Source organism: Aulonocara stuartgranti (genome assembly GCF_965226115.1).
Source record: "Aulonocara stuartgranti genome assembly, chromosome: 18".
Taxonomy (NCBI): domain Eukaryota; kingdom Metazoa; phylum Chordata; class Actinopteri; order Cichliformes; family Cichlidae; genus Aulonocara; species Aulonocara stuartgranti.
The window spans coordinates 13,420,934-13,436,965 of NC_138954.1; the positions used below are offsets into that span (position 1 = coordinate 13,420,934).

The 16,032-nt window shown below is 38.2% G+C and overlaps 1 protein-coding gene and 1 long non-coding RNA gene across 6 annotated transcripts in view; one reads left to right on the forward strand and one right to left on the reverse strand.

Moving 5' to 3' along the window:
• Window positions 1–15,971, forward strand: part of LOC309693393 (uncharacterized protein) — a 32,667-nt gene extending 16,696 nt beyond the window's left edge. For 2 of the 5 annotated variants that reach the window (XM_082512529.1, XM_082512528.1), the window contains 12 exons: window positions 2,012–2,092; window positions 3,731–3,828; window positions 6,130–6,210; window positions 6,362–6,508; window positions 7,080–7,206; window positions 7,732–8,267; window positions 8,552–10,597; window positions 11,453–11,509; window positions 12,061–12,240; window positions 13,885–14,046; window positions 14,260–14,358; window positions 14,464–15,971. In XM_082512529.1, coding sequence (XP_082368655.1) covers window positions 2,012–2,092; window positions 3,731–3,828; window positions 6,130–6,210; window positions 6,362–6,508; window positions 7,080–7,206; window positions 7,732–8,267; window positions 8,552–10,597; window positions 11,453–11,509; window positions 12,061–12,240; window positions 13,885–14,046; window positions 14,260–14,358; window positions 14,464–14,556 — 3,707 coding nt within the window. In that variant the 3' untranslated portion in view covers window positions 14,557–15,971. Of the gene's footprint in view, window positions 1–2,011; window positions 2,093–3,730; window positions 3,829–4,981; window positions 5,060–6,129; window positions 6,211–6,361; window positions 6,509–7,079; window positions 7,207–7,731; window positions 8,268–8,551; window positions 10,598–11,452; window positions 11,510–12,060; window positions 12,241–13,884; window positions 14,047–14,259; window positions 14,359–14,463 lie in introns of those variants that run through there. The other 3 variants (XM_082512530.1, XM_082512531.1, XM_082512532.1) reach the window with 3 other exon arrangements.
• Window positions 786–4,947, reverse strand: LOC309693397. Its single transcript, XR_014272644.1, has 3 exons — window positions 4,494–4,947; window positions 3,162–3,233; window positions 786–1,147 (listed from the first exon to the last, which is right to left on the reverse strand). It is a non-coding gene; the product is annotated as an uncharacterized lncRNA (long non-coding RNA).
• Window positions 15,972–16,032: the final 61 nt, after the last annotated feature.

Genomic DNA, 16,032 nt, shown 5'->3' on the forward strand with positions numbered 1-16,032 from the left:
TGTGACATCACTTTTTTTTTTTTAATTGTTCAGTTTTTTAGTTTGCTGCTGTAAACATGGAGAACAAATGGCATCCTCAGTGTTAAAGATTACTTATATAAGCATACTAACAAGTCAAAAAACATTGTGGGCATAATGATGATTATTAGGATTCTGCTAGCTTTAGCATTTAGCTCTAAGTCCTGCTAGCACGTTAAAGATATCTAAGACTGTAAAATAATAGGTTAGCTTTAGTACTGATTTAATTTTCATTTTAATTCAATTTCAATTAACTTTTATTTACATAGCTCCAAATCAGCCCCAGCAAACAGATGACCTATGGCCAAGCACTTAGCAACAGTGGGAAGGAAAAACTCCCTTTAAACAGGAAGAAACCTGGCAGAACTGGGCTAAATCTTCCGCTAGCGGTTGAAAGTGATTAGACGAACACAGGACAAAACACACCATGGAAGAGAAATTAACAATAACTCTTTGATCAGTTAGCTGTTTAACAAATACTCTTTCAAGAAAATGATAAAAGGATGGTTTGAGATTGGCCTATAATTAGGCCAGTTGACAGCTGGGTCGAGTGATGGCTTTTTAAATGATGGTTTAATATATAATGTGTAGATTAATCATACGATTGAAAAATTAATAATGGTAGGACTTCTCTGAGCAGTTTTGCAGGAATAGGGTCTAAAAGACACGTTGATGGTTTGGAGGAAGTGTATATTGAAGTTACGTAAATATTAGTAGTACTGAAAGTAGCTGTATATAATAATGAGTCTGTAAGGTGGTTAGAAATGTTTTCTCTCTAATGGTTTCAGTTTTACTTTTGAAGGAATTCATAAATTCATTGGAAGTTGTGGTTAAAGGAATTTATTGGATTTCTGTAAGATCTAAAGGTAGAATAGATGTAGGTTAATGTTATTCAAATCAATGGAATATACTCTGCCATTCATGATACACGGGAGAAGTACTTTCTGCTGCAGAGTTCATATTCTCATGCATGCCTCTGTCAGCTCGCCTTCCCGAGAGATTCATGGCGCCTTCAGGGTTACAGTGACCTCCAGCTGCTGTTCTGGTCATACTTCTAATTGCATGCATCTGTTATGACACAGATGTCTGCAGACATACACGAGGCGTCACTAGAACAAAATCCCTTTTCCTGCAAATAAAACACAAAAAAAATCCTCAGGTTGTCTCTATTTCAGGATATTTCACATCAAGCTTGTCTCTGGAGTTTTAACCAGTGGAGTAAAGTGCTTGCTTCATTTAAAAAATCTGAACAGTTCATATTACTTAAGTGCTCTTTGGCCTTTTAAATGAATTGAAGTGACCCCGTGTACTCAGCTGTACCCTTGAACCGGGCCCTGCTGTGCACAGATCGGCTGGTAATGCCATGCATGAGGAAACTAATGCACTTATATAACCACAAATGGATGCATTGTTGCATGAATATTTAAATGATGTGAAAAGAGCTCAGAGCTTAAGAGCTGCAAGGGGAAACTATGTAGAGAGTGACTGAGTGCTCTCTACTGAGCAGTTACCGACATTAAAATCAGATTATGTATTTCAAATATCGGTCAGAGATACTGTTGATAAGTTTGTGTAGTTATATCTGTTTACACCATAGATGTATTACCAGCAAATGTAGTGAGGAAACAAGTAATCAAACCAAGCGAAAAACATGGTAGAGTGTCATTTTTATCAAAACTTACACTTAATAAATCAAAAATTAAGCTCTCATACAGGAAAGAACATCTCACTGGAGACAGCACAGCTGAGGTTTAGGTATTTGCAATGAAAACTGTTCTTGTCATAATAAAATATCAAAATTAATTCTCATAATTGCACAAATGTAGTTTCCATAACGCAATTTAAAAAATGACAGTGACCAAAAAGATGCTCCTTCATCTCTTTAATGCTTCATCTTATTTAAAGGTTATTCCCGTGATCAGGTTCCAGGATAAAAAGGTTAATCCCACGTGGAAGTCTTTTCACGTTCATGTAAACATGTGTGTGTCTGCAGAGGGCAGCGCCTATGAGGAGAGCATCTGCAATGAGGACAGCGTCTGCGGGAGCGACTCAACGTTTTACAGACAAACTGAAGGTGCAGACACATTTAATTATGACTTCACTGATGCTTGATTGTACTGTACACCTGCTGTTGTAATTACACATGCATACACTTGGACTTTCACATATCAAAAGTATGACACTTTGTGGTGGCATAAATGCTTTATTTAATGTACAAAAGTTACAGATTTTCCCCAGTTCAGCTTTCTCCCAGTAACTAGCTAAGATAAACGTTAAACTAATTAGTTTCAGTTTTTGTTTGTTAGCAATGAAGTAAAAAAAAAAGACCTGCCATTCAAGTTTTGCTTACAGTTCTAAATGTAATTGGTTTTAGTTGTATTTCTGGTATTTGTAAAATACTGAAGTGCCAAAGTAACTTTAAGTACAGGGGTCAGTTAACTCATCAGTGAGCCCTTTGGAGCTGTGCGCCTTTAAGTCCCAGCGTAGCTCTGTTTTCCTCAATTTTTGAGGTTGGGCAAGTGCAAATTTAACAATCTGCACCACAATATTATAACATCAACTTTTATATTGAAGATAATAAAGCTGAATTTGGGTTTGCAGGGAAATATTTGCTTTCTTGCGAAGAGTATTAAGATGCACAAAGGTGGATTTTGTTAACTTAACACAGTTCAGATGATTATCTTGTGTTACTCTGCAAGAAACCAATATGTATTGTATTGCAATGTTGGCTTATTTTTTTAGCCCTTCCTGGAGCATCAGTTTTAGGCCTATTAATTTTATGTTTCTTGATTTAATCTCTTATGGAGTGAATTTAATAGCTTAAACAGAGGTGTTATGGTGCTACATGTTTTATTCATTTAGCTCCATGATAATAATGAAGTTCCAGCCAGGCCAGAAATCCAGAAATTTAATGGAAAAACGGCGCTTGGCAACTTTGTGTTTATATACTATAAGAATACAACTCGTTGGCAAACAGATTGAGTCCTGTATTGCAAAGACACCCATTGCAACTGGGTTGGTCTCATTGGTGCAGACAGACCCAGACAGCAAATATTTGCAAACCTTCACCAATATGAGAGTATTTGCAGTCGAATGTGAGAGCTTTTCCATCTTTTACCCAAATCAGTCAGTGAAATGCTCACCATTTATTTGCCATACATCAGATTTGGCTACTCGAACATTTGGCCTTTTTCTCCTGATTGGTCATCCATTTCCTGTTAAAGTGAATTTCAACAAGAAAAAGATATTTCCCAATATCCAGGTCAAACATAATCCTCTCATGATTCCACATGAATCCATATTTGTTCCCATGCTGACTTTCATGTAATGCTTTATAGCAGAAGAATTGAGTAGTTTTATGATCTTAGCTGTAATCTTTTGGCGCAGGTTCCTATTGCATCTCAAACAACCATGTCAGTCTGTTCTCTTCTGTGTCCTGCCTTGCTCTCATTTGTCATCACGCGCATAGTTCACTACGCTAACAGGATGAGTGACGGCAAACATGAATGAAAAGCTGCTTTGGGCTGGTGGTCATGTCTCAGTCTGCAGAAACTGGGACTGAATGCAGACAGATGCATGTCTTTAAAAGTGAACTGAACTGAAAACTGCTCCTTCTTTATAAAATTTTGCAGAGTAAACAATGTAAACAATTGTTTGATCCAAAAGTCCTTCAAATAACAACAAAACACGTGATTGTTATTTTCGCATTTAGAGCACAGCATGGCGGAGACGCTCACTGTGGCCAGGCGGGTGGCAGAGGAGGCCATAGACGAGGCCATTTCCAAGGCTGAATTTGACACTTCCAATCAGGTTATTCATGTTTTTCCTCTCATACAAATAGTTGCTTATTGTTCGAACCTTTATCGACCCATACAGTCTTCTACTGGAAATGCTACATTATGTTGGAGATTATCCTCAATCTGCACTTTGATAAATAGCCTCTAGAGACCTTACATGAAGTTTCTTTTTAATCTGACTATTCTGTTTTTTTATTTTCTTTCAGTCAGATTAAGTTAAACCATCAGGATTATGCTTCAGTCCAAAACTCAGATGGTTTAATACTACAGTATAAGACAATGGCAGGGCGATTGCTATCTTTGTGTAACACTTCCAGCTCTTCAAAAATCACAGACGCTCAGAAAGATTGGCTTTTCACGATTTATTCCTGCAGAAGACATAAAACACACTCAACAGGTGTCTTCTGATGGTACCAGCAATTGTAGCTCCCTCACAGTGCAAACGCGCGCTGTCTTAACAGACTTACAATTAACCTTTTAATAAAGAAAAGGTGGAAAATAATAACTTCTCTCATTTTACACTCTGTCATACTGAGCTTGTATACAAAAGAAATCTTATGACTAATAAAATACATTTCACAATCGTATAAAACAGAATAACAGGATAACATAAGTATCACCAACTAAACATTTCCCTCGTGCTTTACAGACAAAATGGCTGTTAACAAGCTCACGTACCTGCAGAAGACATAAAACACACTCAACAGGTGTCTTCTGATGGTACCAGCAATTGTAGCTCCTACAATGTAAAACAACATCACAAAAAGCACAGAAAAACGGTAAATCCAAACACATTTCCTGCTATGCGCAGCAACCACTAGGGGGCTGACAAAGACTAACTGCCAAAGAGCATAAATACGGCAGAAACACTATTTAACAGCAACCCGCCTTTGTTTCAGTTACACAGAAACTTTCTAACATCAATATGAACCTATATACATCGACATGTACAACTTATGTAACAACATTCACACCAGAAACCATAAAAATGCCAGAGCCTTTCATTACAGGACTTACCCTCACAGTGCAAACGCGCGCTGTGAGGAGCGGAAGCCTTAGCAGCTTCTAAACGTTAGAGTGAGATCCGGTTTCTGGGTTTTCAAAATAAAATACAATAAAAAAAAATGATAAAATTCACACTTAAAATGATAATTAAGAACAGGTAAGTGCATGTTTTTCATATGTATTTAGAGGAGGCCATAGACGAGGCCATTTCCAAGGCTGAATTTGACACTTCCAATCAGGTTATTCATGTTTTTCCTCTCATACAAATAGTTGCTTATTGTTCGAACCTCTATCGACCCATACAGTCTTCTACTGGAAATGCTACATTATGTTGGAGATTATCCTCAATCTGCACTTTGATAAATAGCCTCTAGAGACCTTACATGAAGTTTCTTTTTAATCTGAGATAAGATAAGATATAACTTTATTAATCCCTCGGGTGGGTTCCTCTGGGAAATTCGATAATACTATTCTGTTTTTTTATTTTCTTTCAGTCAGATTAAGTTAAACCATCAGGATTATGCTTCAGTCCAAAACTCAGATGGTTTAATACTACAGTATAAGACAATGGCAGGGCGATTGCTATCTTTGCTCATAGCTGTATGTAAAATGTGGCCACTCCATGAAATAACCCGAGGAGGTCATGATGTGAATCCTCGATCTGAATGCTTTTGCTGATGTGTTTTGGCTGAGTGACCCTTGTATGGTTATAACTTGTCAATCACAAGGAGGGACTGCCATGAAACCGCATTCTTTTCTTTTCTAACTTGAATCATAATTTAAAAAATTGTATTCAGTAAGCCTTGAACCCAGTATGTACGACCATAAAGCCATGAGGTTGGGTCGTTAAAGAGGTCATAGCTGAAAGGACATTTTTCCTAAATTTCTTTGTTTCAACCATAGTCAGCACCCCCTGTTGGTCTTTTGAAAGAATGCAGGTTGAAAGTATTTTCTTAAACAAAGTTCATCTAATATCTGCATACCTTTTTAACTCAACTGAAAACGATTTGCTCATTCACATGAAACCCCAGTAACATGCTAGCCTTTAAAATGTTATACTTTTTCATATAGGGGGAATTATTTTGGTTTAATTCATCACTTGACCTTTCTAACTTAGATTTCTGATGCTGCATCTTTAAAAACACAGTTATGTTAGAAAAGATTTACTTCTTACTAATCTCTCAAAGTATGCTAAAGCTTTTGGATGTAGCACAGCAAACATGTATATGTAGTGTATATTCAGAGGAGTAATCAGCTTAGAGTGTTTGTTTGCGGCGATGAATAGCTTTTTTATTTGTGTTTACAACAGGAGAAGCAGAATGAAGCACGCTATCTGCGGGAGCACAGAGGAGAGCTCATTGAGGAACTGGCCAAAACCATTGTGCAAAAAGTAAAAAACATAAGAACAATAATTTAGCATGTGAAGGCCTCTTCAAACCTTCCAGTATTAGAAAGGAGTTAATTATTTAATTTTATTTATTTTTTCATCTGCAGAGTACTGAGCTGTTTGCAGCACTAATCCTAGTCTCTGTTTATGTAAGATCATTAGTAGGAGAAAGACTTTGGCTGAGATGAGAGCAGAATATGATCAAGACTTGGCCCTTGAACGCAACACTGACCTTCATCATCAACATCAGTCCCCCTCTGATCAAGCGTCCAGCTCACAGAAACATCAACCAAGCCTCTGGGTAAAAATAAATAAATCAGAAACACGTTTTGTGATCCAATAACTTTACCTTTGTGAATAATTGGTGGGAAATAACTCAAGTAATGTATTTGTATTTATTCTTAATGAGTAAACCAGTTTGCTTAGAAGACGTTAAAGCTCCAGGAGCACATGTAGTATGAAGAACAAGTTACATTTAAAAATCTCTTTTGTTGGTACCACCCAGGCTGTGTTTTTAAAAAAAAGAATATTTGGTACTTAGAGTCTGTTCTGTGATGATCCTGATGAAGGCCATGGGCCAAAATGAGTTAGTCAAGTAAAAAGGTTGTTCTTCATATGATAAATGTTGCTGGACCTTTAGGTTCTTCTTCACACGCACATCAGAAGCAGCTGAACAGTAAGTCATCAGTTCTTCTTTCACTGAAACAAAGGATGACATGATCATTTCTGTTTCCACATGCTGACCTCTGCTGGTTGAACTATTCAACAAGGAACCTTTATATTATCATCAGTTTATAGAAATAAAAGATCAATTCAAATATCACCAAATTATTTTTTTCTAATTTTGCAATGACTTTTATCTTTTTCCCCAGAGGTCACAATCTGCTTTCTCACTGTTGGACAATGACCTTCCGGGCCTTATAGAAGACTCCCCGCAGACATTACAGAAGGAAGGAGCTGGGTCGGCTTGGAAGAGTGTAGACCGGCTGGATAACGCTGGTAAGATCCTCAAAAACTCAACAAGTATGTTAAACTCACAGTTGTAAATTGGATTATTTTATGTATATTTTTCTCCTCACACTGTTTATGATTGAATGTATTACCATAAAAAGTTGGAACAGGTTCATTACATATGATATACACAACATGCGTGCTCCTGTAACTGGAACAACATGATTTAAGTGACAGGTAAACAATGCTACAGTCTCCCAATTTTAAGGAAAACGGTCCACATTTGCATCAGCATTTAATGCTTTTTTTCATACTTTATCTCTTTTCAAAGTTTTCATACAAACTGGCTTCATATCCAAATTTTCTCTGCCTTGTTGGGGAACTGCTAGCGGTAATGTCACGCTCTCAGTTCTAGTTAAAGGTGTGGTAGGTAATACTTGTGTGGGTGTTTTTGTTGCATCGTTATATGCCTCGTTTGGCACACTGCTCCCTGCTTCTCTGCGTGATATCTGCGTCCTTGTGTGTGTATGTGCATGTCTGTGTAAATGCGTCTATGCGTCGGTGTGTCCGCAGTGCTGAAGAGCCCTGATGGGAACTGGATTGCCCTGCAGAGCGCCCAGCTGTCTCGTCCCAGCCTACTCACTAAAAGGAAGAGCCTGGTCTACAGCGCTTTGGAGAGAGAGTCCGGAGTGGTGTCAGCCTACGAAGGTCTGGGCTCAGACAACGAAAGCAGACCAGAGCCTGACAGCTCCTGGGGTGCCGTCCTCAAGGAGATCCACAGGAGGATGACGGACTCTAACTTTCACCTGCCTGACGCCGGCGACAGCATCCCATCGCCACTAACGGGCGAGCGAGGCAGCCAAGATGGTCTGTTTTCAGACTCTGAGGGGAACTGGAAGCCTAAAAAACCTCTCATGGCTCTCTTAAAGCGGAAGGTGCCGGCAGAGATCATCAGACCTTCGTCATCCCACAGGACAAACATCATTGATGTGAACTTTAACCTGGAGGGAGCAGGAGGGAATCAGGGAGAGACGAAGGTGACAAAAATGAGGAAGTCACGGAAGAGGAGAAAGAGTAAAAAAGAAAAGGTGGCTTCTTCTCCTGTGTCGGTAAGAAAGAAATACAGATGAAAGGACACTGGACTATCCAGCTGAGTCATTCAAGGACCTTTAAACATGCAAAGCTGCCAGCTTTTGCTCTGAAACTTGTCTAATTTCTGCAGTTGTTTGCATGGAGCTATGACGATAAAGAAATGAGATGATTACTCAGTTAACTGATAAATCAATCAGTCAAGTCTCTGTTTTTCAAGACAACAAACCCACTTCACAAATAATAGCAATGGTAAATATAATAAATTTATATTTTCTAAGTCAAACACTCTTTCTGTTTGCAGGATTTAAATCAAAATGACAACGTCCCACCACATCCTTCTGATGATGTGACCTCTGACACTCTGACGTCTGAAGCCACCACCCCTGAACCGTTTGACTCTGAGGGTAACATCACTGTAAATAAATCCAATCCAGTGGACGAGGAGCTTCAGTTAAGTCTGCAGCAGCAAGCGGCACGAGTTTCTGACTCGACCACAAGAAATGAAAAGCTTGATGAAGACGGAGATGATGGACAGACGAAGAAAAGGACTCAAGAAAGTACGGATGTAGAGGAGGAAGATGAGAGGCTGTGGAAAATGGAGATCGATTTGGATGAAAGGAGAATGGAGGATGAGGAAGAGAAAGAAATGGATGAAGAGATGAAATACAGATTTTACAGGCTTGTTGCACAGTCCAGACTCTCATACTTTTCGTCTACTGAAGATAACCTCGACAGAAGTGAAGGAGAGTGGGAAAGAGAGAACGATGAAGATATGGAGGAGGAAGATAAAGAGCAAGATGAGAAAAAGCCAAAAGGACTGACTTACAAAATATGTCAGTTGGAAAAACAAGTCAGAGCTTCACAGTTCTCATCCACAGAGGACGAGCTGGACAAAGTTGGCATAGAAGAAAAGGAAAAGGGAGAGGAAGAGGACGAGGACGAGGAGGAGCTGGTGGTGAAAGTGTGTAGATTAGTTAATCAAGTCAGTGCCTCCGAGTTTTCATCTACAGAGGACGAGTTGGACAGAGTGAGCAGAGAAGGAGACGAGACGATGGACGAAGAGTCTCTGTGGAAACTGCCAGCAGAGGAAGCAGCACAGCTACGTGATTTGGTCAGTTTAGTGAGGGCTTCTCAGTTTTCTTCCACTGAGGATGAGCTGGATAGAATTGGAGAGAATGAGGGAGAAATGGAGGAGGAGATGAAACAAGGAGAAACTGAGAACAGCATTGAGATGGAAGAGCTTTGGGAGAGAGCAGATAGGGAGAGGACAGAGTCCATTGGAGACCTGGACGTGAACATGTTTGAGTTAATGGCTGATACTGAGAAAACAATGAGAGAGGGCAGGGATGGAAAAGTAATACATGAGGATGCTTTTTACAATCAGATACAAGTCGAGGCTGTCCAGCATGAGGAAAATGAGAGAGCGGAAAATAAAGATTGCACAGTGGAGAGGGTAACAGTGGATGAAACAATAGCCAAGGGGCACTTAGGCGCTGAAAAAGTAGAAGTTTTCAAAGGAAATGAGAGTGAAAACGACTCAGAGAAAAGACAAGAGATTAACTTAAAAACAGGGGTGGAAGCACAGGGAAGCGACTTACAGCAAAAGAATTGGCTTGAGGCAAAGTGGCCCGACCAAGACAGAGAAGACAAGTTTCAGAAAGAAAGCAAAGAAAGCGAGAAAAAGAGGCAATCTTTAGAGGACAGCGATGAAGAATTCGACAGAATAATCAGCAGCATGTTGTTAATGACTTTGGGCGACATGGACGTAGAACCAATAATGGATAATGTCGGAGGAAGAAACAAAGAGCTAAAGGATGAAGATGAAAGCAGTGATCAAGGAGGAGAGAAAGGAGAAAAGGTTGGACAAAGCACAGACGCTTCAGAGGAGACGGGACATCTTTCAAAGGAGTCTCAAAGTCAAAGAGGCCACCAGAGGTCTGAGTCAGAGGTGAGAAAACATCCCGAGGAAAATAGAAGTGAGGAAACTGAAGGAGATATTTCTGCAAAACGGGAGAACACAGACAAGGCAGGCAGAGATGTAAATGAGCAGAAAGAAAGTGAAAAAAGTTTGGTTAAAGAAAAACCTGCAGCTTTGACATTTACCAAGACATTTGAGACAAGTGAAGCTACCATGATGTGTGAAAGAACAGAAGAGGACACGGAGGAAAAAGAGGATGGAAGAGAAAGTCTGGCAGCAGAGCGGCAAGCACTGGAGACATGGGGAGATACTGCAGACATGGAGAAGACAGACATGAAGGAAGTCAAAGACAAAAGTGCAGACATCATGGAAGAAAGCAGCACTTTGTCTCTGCCCGAGGGTTTACTGTCAGCAGAGGAGATTCAGAATGTAAGCACTCAAGCTGTGAGACCATTTCAGAAGCTTTTTTCTGACACTTATTTCCTACTAACGCTCTGCTGGGTAAAGTGAGCCTATGCACCTTAGAACAAAACAAACACACACGTGCACATTTCACCAGTTACAAATGAAAAGGTCAGTTCATAAGAAATAAAACACAGGATTCATTATTTCTATCAGTGCTACAAGATTACACATAATCCTGCATCAGACATAGTCTGTCCCAATAACCAGATTTATTAAAGACCCTCCAAAGAATGTATAATCGTGCTAATGAGTCTGCATGGTGTGTTTTATTTGCCAGAGGGTCCCTGATTAATTCCTGGCTGGCCAAACCTTTATTCTATTTTCTGTCTGCCGTAAAGAAAACAAACGTTTGTGTAAACCTGCTTTACATAACTTCCTGCTTCATCGCTGTTTTCCTCTCACTTCCTAAAAGTTTTCCGTTCATTTGAGCTCAAGTGTTTATATTCAGTCCAACAGGCCTGTGCTAAAATTTCATTTACAAACTTTGCCCCCTTTAAGAGTTTGATTACAGAAGAAGTCTTGATTTGTGTTATTACAGCTTATAGTGCTTCCTGCTGTATTGGACTAGATTATAATAACATAATAAAACAATACTGACGATGCGAAATGCAGAGTTTATGATAGAGCTGTAAGAGCCGACACCCCAGTAGAGCTCTCTACGAGTTTAGGTTCTCCTGTGTCTCCTTTACTTGCAATATATCACTTTAAAGTCCAGTGCAAACTCCCTAAAAATCATTTGTTTTGAACGCAACTAACTTCTGTCTGATGCTTCTTTCTCCTCTGTGTGCTTCGTTTCCTCCTGCGCTGTGTGAGCTGTAGGGTAGAGACATGGAGCTTTACAAAACAATAGAGTTTATGTCGACTCTGTTGGAGCAGGTGAGAATGAACTTTGTTTTGGTTGAAGACGGGTACTCAGATTAGTTTTTGTTTTTTAATATTTTTCCATGTTTGTCATGCATAACTTATTTTTCAATATGTCATCAATGTTACCCCCCCCAAAAAAGAAAATCCATAATATTAATGATTTACTAGCTTTTATAGCTGATTACCATCCACTGTGACTGAAGTCCCTCCTCCTGAAATGCATTTGAATTCATTCATGCATCTGGATGTTTTTATTTTGAACTTTATTTAGAGCAGTAAGTGGAGTGGCACTGCATTTCATTAATCTGAGTCCAGGCTAACGTAAGAGCGTTAATATCCCAGTATGACCTAAAAAAAACATCAGGATGTGGAGGAAATTCAAACTGCAAGCTTTAAAATCCTTCACACTGAATTCCTATATTTTGGTCACCTGGGTATGAACAGTTGTTCTATTGCACTCTTACTTGTTTTTCTAATTTAAATGAAAATAAAGGTATCCTTAATCACACTGCCAGGAGATGTCAGTATTTAGAGTAACACCCGTCTCTGTTTGTGTGCTGTAGAGATACTCAGCCGTGTCCCTGCGCAGCATCACTACTGAGATGCTGAAGGTGCTGAACGCCACTGAAGACCTGCTGCAGGGTGTGGAGGGAGGAGAAAACACCCCACCCCCATCCACCTCCCTGCCCCCCAACACTGACCCCAAAAAACTGGACCAGCAGTTCTCCAGACTGGAGGAAAACGTGAGTTCAGTTTAAAGATATTCTACATCACATGTAGCACGGTTAGCTCTTGTTTTGAAGATGCAGCATTTTAATTTAGGCTTTAAAAGGATCCGCTAAGTATAATTAAATATTACCATAAATCTTTCAACAAACATTAAAAAGAAACAAAGCCAACTGAATAATAAGTTACTTTGGCTGCTTCCTTTTTCCCTTACATTTACCCTGCTTCAATTTCTCTCTCAATAACTCAGTGACGTGACAGCTTGTTTTAATAGTTTCACTTTATTCACTAGATTTTCAATTGCTGTTGAGATAATTTATTAAAATCATTATTTTTAATAATTTTCAGTTGAGTCCATCAAATAATTAACACATAAAAATTGTGGTTAATGTAGCTGTTATTCCATCATGCATTGTTTTTGGTTTTTGTTTTATTTTGTTTCACACATGGTACAGCAGTAATTCATTTCCTATACACAACCTTTCTTTCAATTAAAGTAACATGAAAAGGAGCAGGAAGAAGAATAAATTCTGATTGACACTTGCCCCCTATCTGTGATAATACAAGTAGGCACTTACAGCCAAAAATACACTCTGACACTATTCTGCACACAACACAACACAACACAACAAAACAAACAGAACAATATACTCAACAATGAGCAATACCACTAAATATCAAACTAAAAGGATCATTCTTTCTACAATTTCTGTTATTTTCAGCTTCTTCATATCGGTTTATCATTTTATTCTTATAGCAGATTTTAAATTGAGAAACATTTGTACAACCCTTAAAATGATCATGGAGAGAATTCCAGTTTCTTATGCCTATGACTGTTGGACACATTTGGCTTTGTGTGGTTCAAGCAAAGCGGTGCTTAAAATAAAACTTCCTTCTGCTGTCCCCATTTTCTGAACACAATACAAATAAACTTTGTAACTTAAGAGGTAGTGTTTTATTTTTCGCCCTAAACATAATAATTAATGTCTGTAATTTCACTATATCGTCTAGTTTTAATAATTTAGATTTTATAAACAAATCATTAGTGTGTTCTCTATATTTAACATTATGCATAATTCAAAGTGCTCTCTTCTGTAATAAGTATAATGGTTTCATATTAGTCACATATGTATTCCCCCATACTTCAACACAATAGCTCAGATAGGGTAGAAATAATGAAAAATATAATATTCGCATTGCCTTGTAATCTAATATATACCTAACATTACCCAGGATATAAATACTTTTAGCCAACTTTTTATTTTTAACATGTTGTTTAATTTTTTTTTAACATCCTGTTAAAGTTTATAACCAAAAACCTTTATGATTATCTAACTGTTCAATAATATAATAATGTGGAACTAGTGAAACTTGTTTTTCATTATTACAGTTATAATTATAGTTATAAATGAGCACATAAATGAGCAAATATGGCCTAATGACATTATTGTGAAGATGAGTATTAAACAAAATCGTCTGCAAAAATGTGTTAAAATGCAGCAAAATCTCCAAAATAAGTGCTTATTTCACTTATCCTTGTTCCATCACTGCAAGCTGCTATTTCCTGTTTTGTGCAATTTTAGTAGTTTTAGAGAAATAAAGTTCAAACGAACGCAGGTTTCAAAAACACTTAAACTTGATTTTTTTTAAATGTGCTGCAGGTGTACGTGGCAGCAGGATCAGTGTACAGTCTGGAGGCTGAGCTGAGTGACCTGGAGGAGTGTGCCCGGGGAATCTGCAGCTCCACGTCTGACATGGAGTTGTCCTTCCTGGAGGAGCAGGTGGCAGCAGCAGCTGCCAAGGTACAACAATCTGAACTGCAGGTAGGTCGTGGTTGGATTTCTAGTAAAATATGTAAATAGAAGGAGAGATTTTGATTGACAGATATTTGGACGGTATTTCCTTTAAAAAAAGACATAAAAACATAAAAATTACACCAACAGATTAAAATGAAAAACAATTCAAATATTGAACAGTGCTGTTTTGTTTGTTAAAAACACAAAATCATTTTAATCCTTTCTCTGCGTCTGCTGTAGATCTGTGACATCTCAGCAAGGATCGCTGCTCTGAAGAATGCCGGTCTCAATGTGGACACACAGTCGCGCTTGATCAAGAGCAGGACTATTCCAGTTATGGTACAGTATCTGTTTACACTAACACACTGCAGTGAGTCCATCAGAACAGGAAGTCAAACTTTGCACGTGCACACAAAACTATTTCTCACATGCATCTCCCTGCAGCCCGTCACCCTCGACTCCTCGAGACAGATGAGAAGGCGATTACCTGCACCCCCCGTGAAAGGTGGAGAAACACTGTCCTTCTTCAAACAGTAGAGTTTGAAATACTTTATTTCACTTCATATGGTTTATGTAAAAACAAACAAAGACATGAAGTGTTTTAGTTATTCATAATGAACTTATATTTATGATGTAATATGTGACTTGTTAGTTTTTATTGACCCAATATCAGCTAAATGCAAAATTACAGCATTTACGTAGAGTATTTTCTAGGAGTACTGCAGTGATATCCCTTTATTTTGTAACTTTTCATCTTCCCTGTTTTCCAAATCATATTCTTTTTATTTCACTGCATCATGCAGCTGCTTTTAGACAATATTCAAATTTATGTCCAGTACAGGACATATTTTTTCTTCATGAATTTGATATTTGACCCTCCCCCAGGAGCATAGCTGTGCAGATGGTTTCTTGCTTGGATACTGCAAAATGTTAGTGGTTGTAGCAGGATTTCCACTTGTTTTGGGGCATCATGGACTTTACATTCATTGCATACTAAATAATATGTATTAATTATACATTATATAAGTTTTGCAATTCATTACGTGTCGTGCCAGGAAAAGCATAGGTGAAGCAATAATTGCTACTCAGTTTGTGTCAGTGACACTGAATCAAATGGGGAGGGGGGTTAGGGATTAGGGGTCCGGGTTAGGTACACCTGAAGGTCTTTTTATGTGTATTTTTCTATTCAAAATATTTTTGTAAAACAGGCCAATTTATGTATGCAGTTGCTCTTTTATAGCAGTACCTGGGTTACAAATTAATGTGTCTTTCTCCTCATTTTCTTTCATTCTGCTTTAGAGTACAAAGACAAATAAGTCACCGGACAAGAACGTCTGTAGTACCTCCAACACATCAGTGCCTTGACCTTGCTACACTGCAGCCTACAGGCCAGTCTTAAACAATCCATCTAGACACCATTTGCCTTAATTTAATTTTAAACTACTCACGCCTCAAATCATATACCATAAGACTTTAGTACTGTATGTGTAATATGAGATGTACAAATAATGCAGGAAATAGTTGATTTGCATCATTCTATCAGATGCATCCAGCAGATTTCTATCAGCACTGATCACTGTTAAAAAAATCAATCATTCACTTTTTAATTCCCCAAACAACGAAACAGCAATCTGAAATGATTAAACATCAGGTGTAAAAAAGTCTTAATGTTTTATTTAGAAAATGTTTCAGTCTTCATTTCACTGCTGTTACTGGATAAAACCTGCGATTTACACTGTACATTATATAGAAAATACAGTGATTACATTTACACAGGAGCAGTTATAGCATGTTAGAGAAATGTTGTGATACTGCTTTATGTCTACAGTTAATATAAATTTAAACAACTTACAATGTATACCTGTATTTTATTTAAGTGTGTATGTTGAAGTGTACATATCTGCAAAGCAATCAGTAAATGTTGTTTTCTGCCTTTTAAATATAGAAAATAAAGAGAAATAAGCCAAAGTTGCTGCAGTGTGCAAATGTTACACAGGGCTGAAAACACTGTGC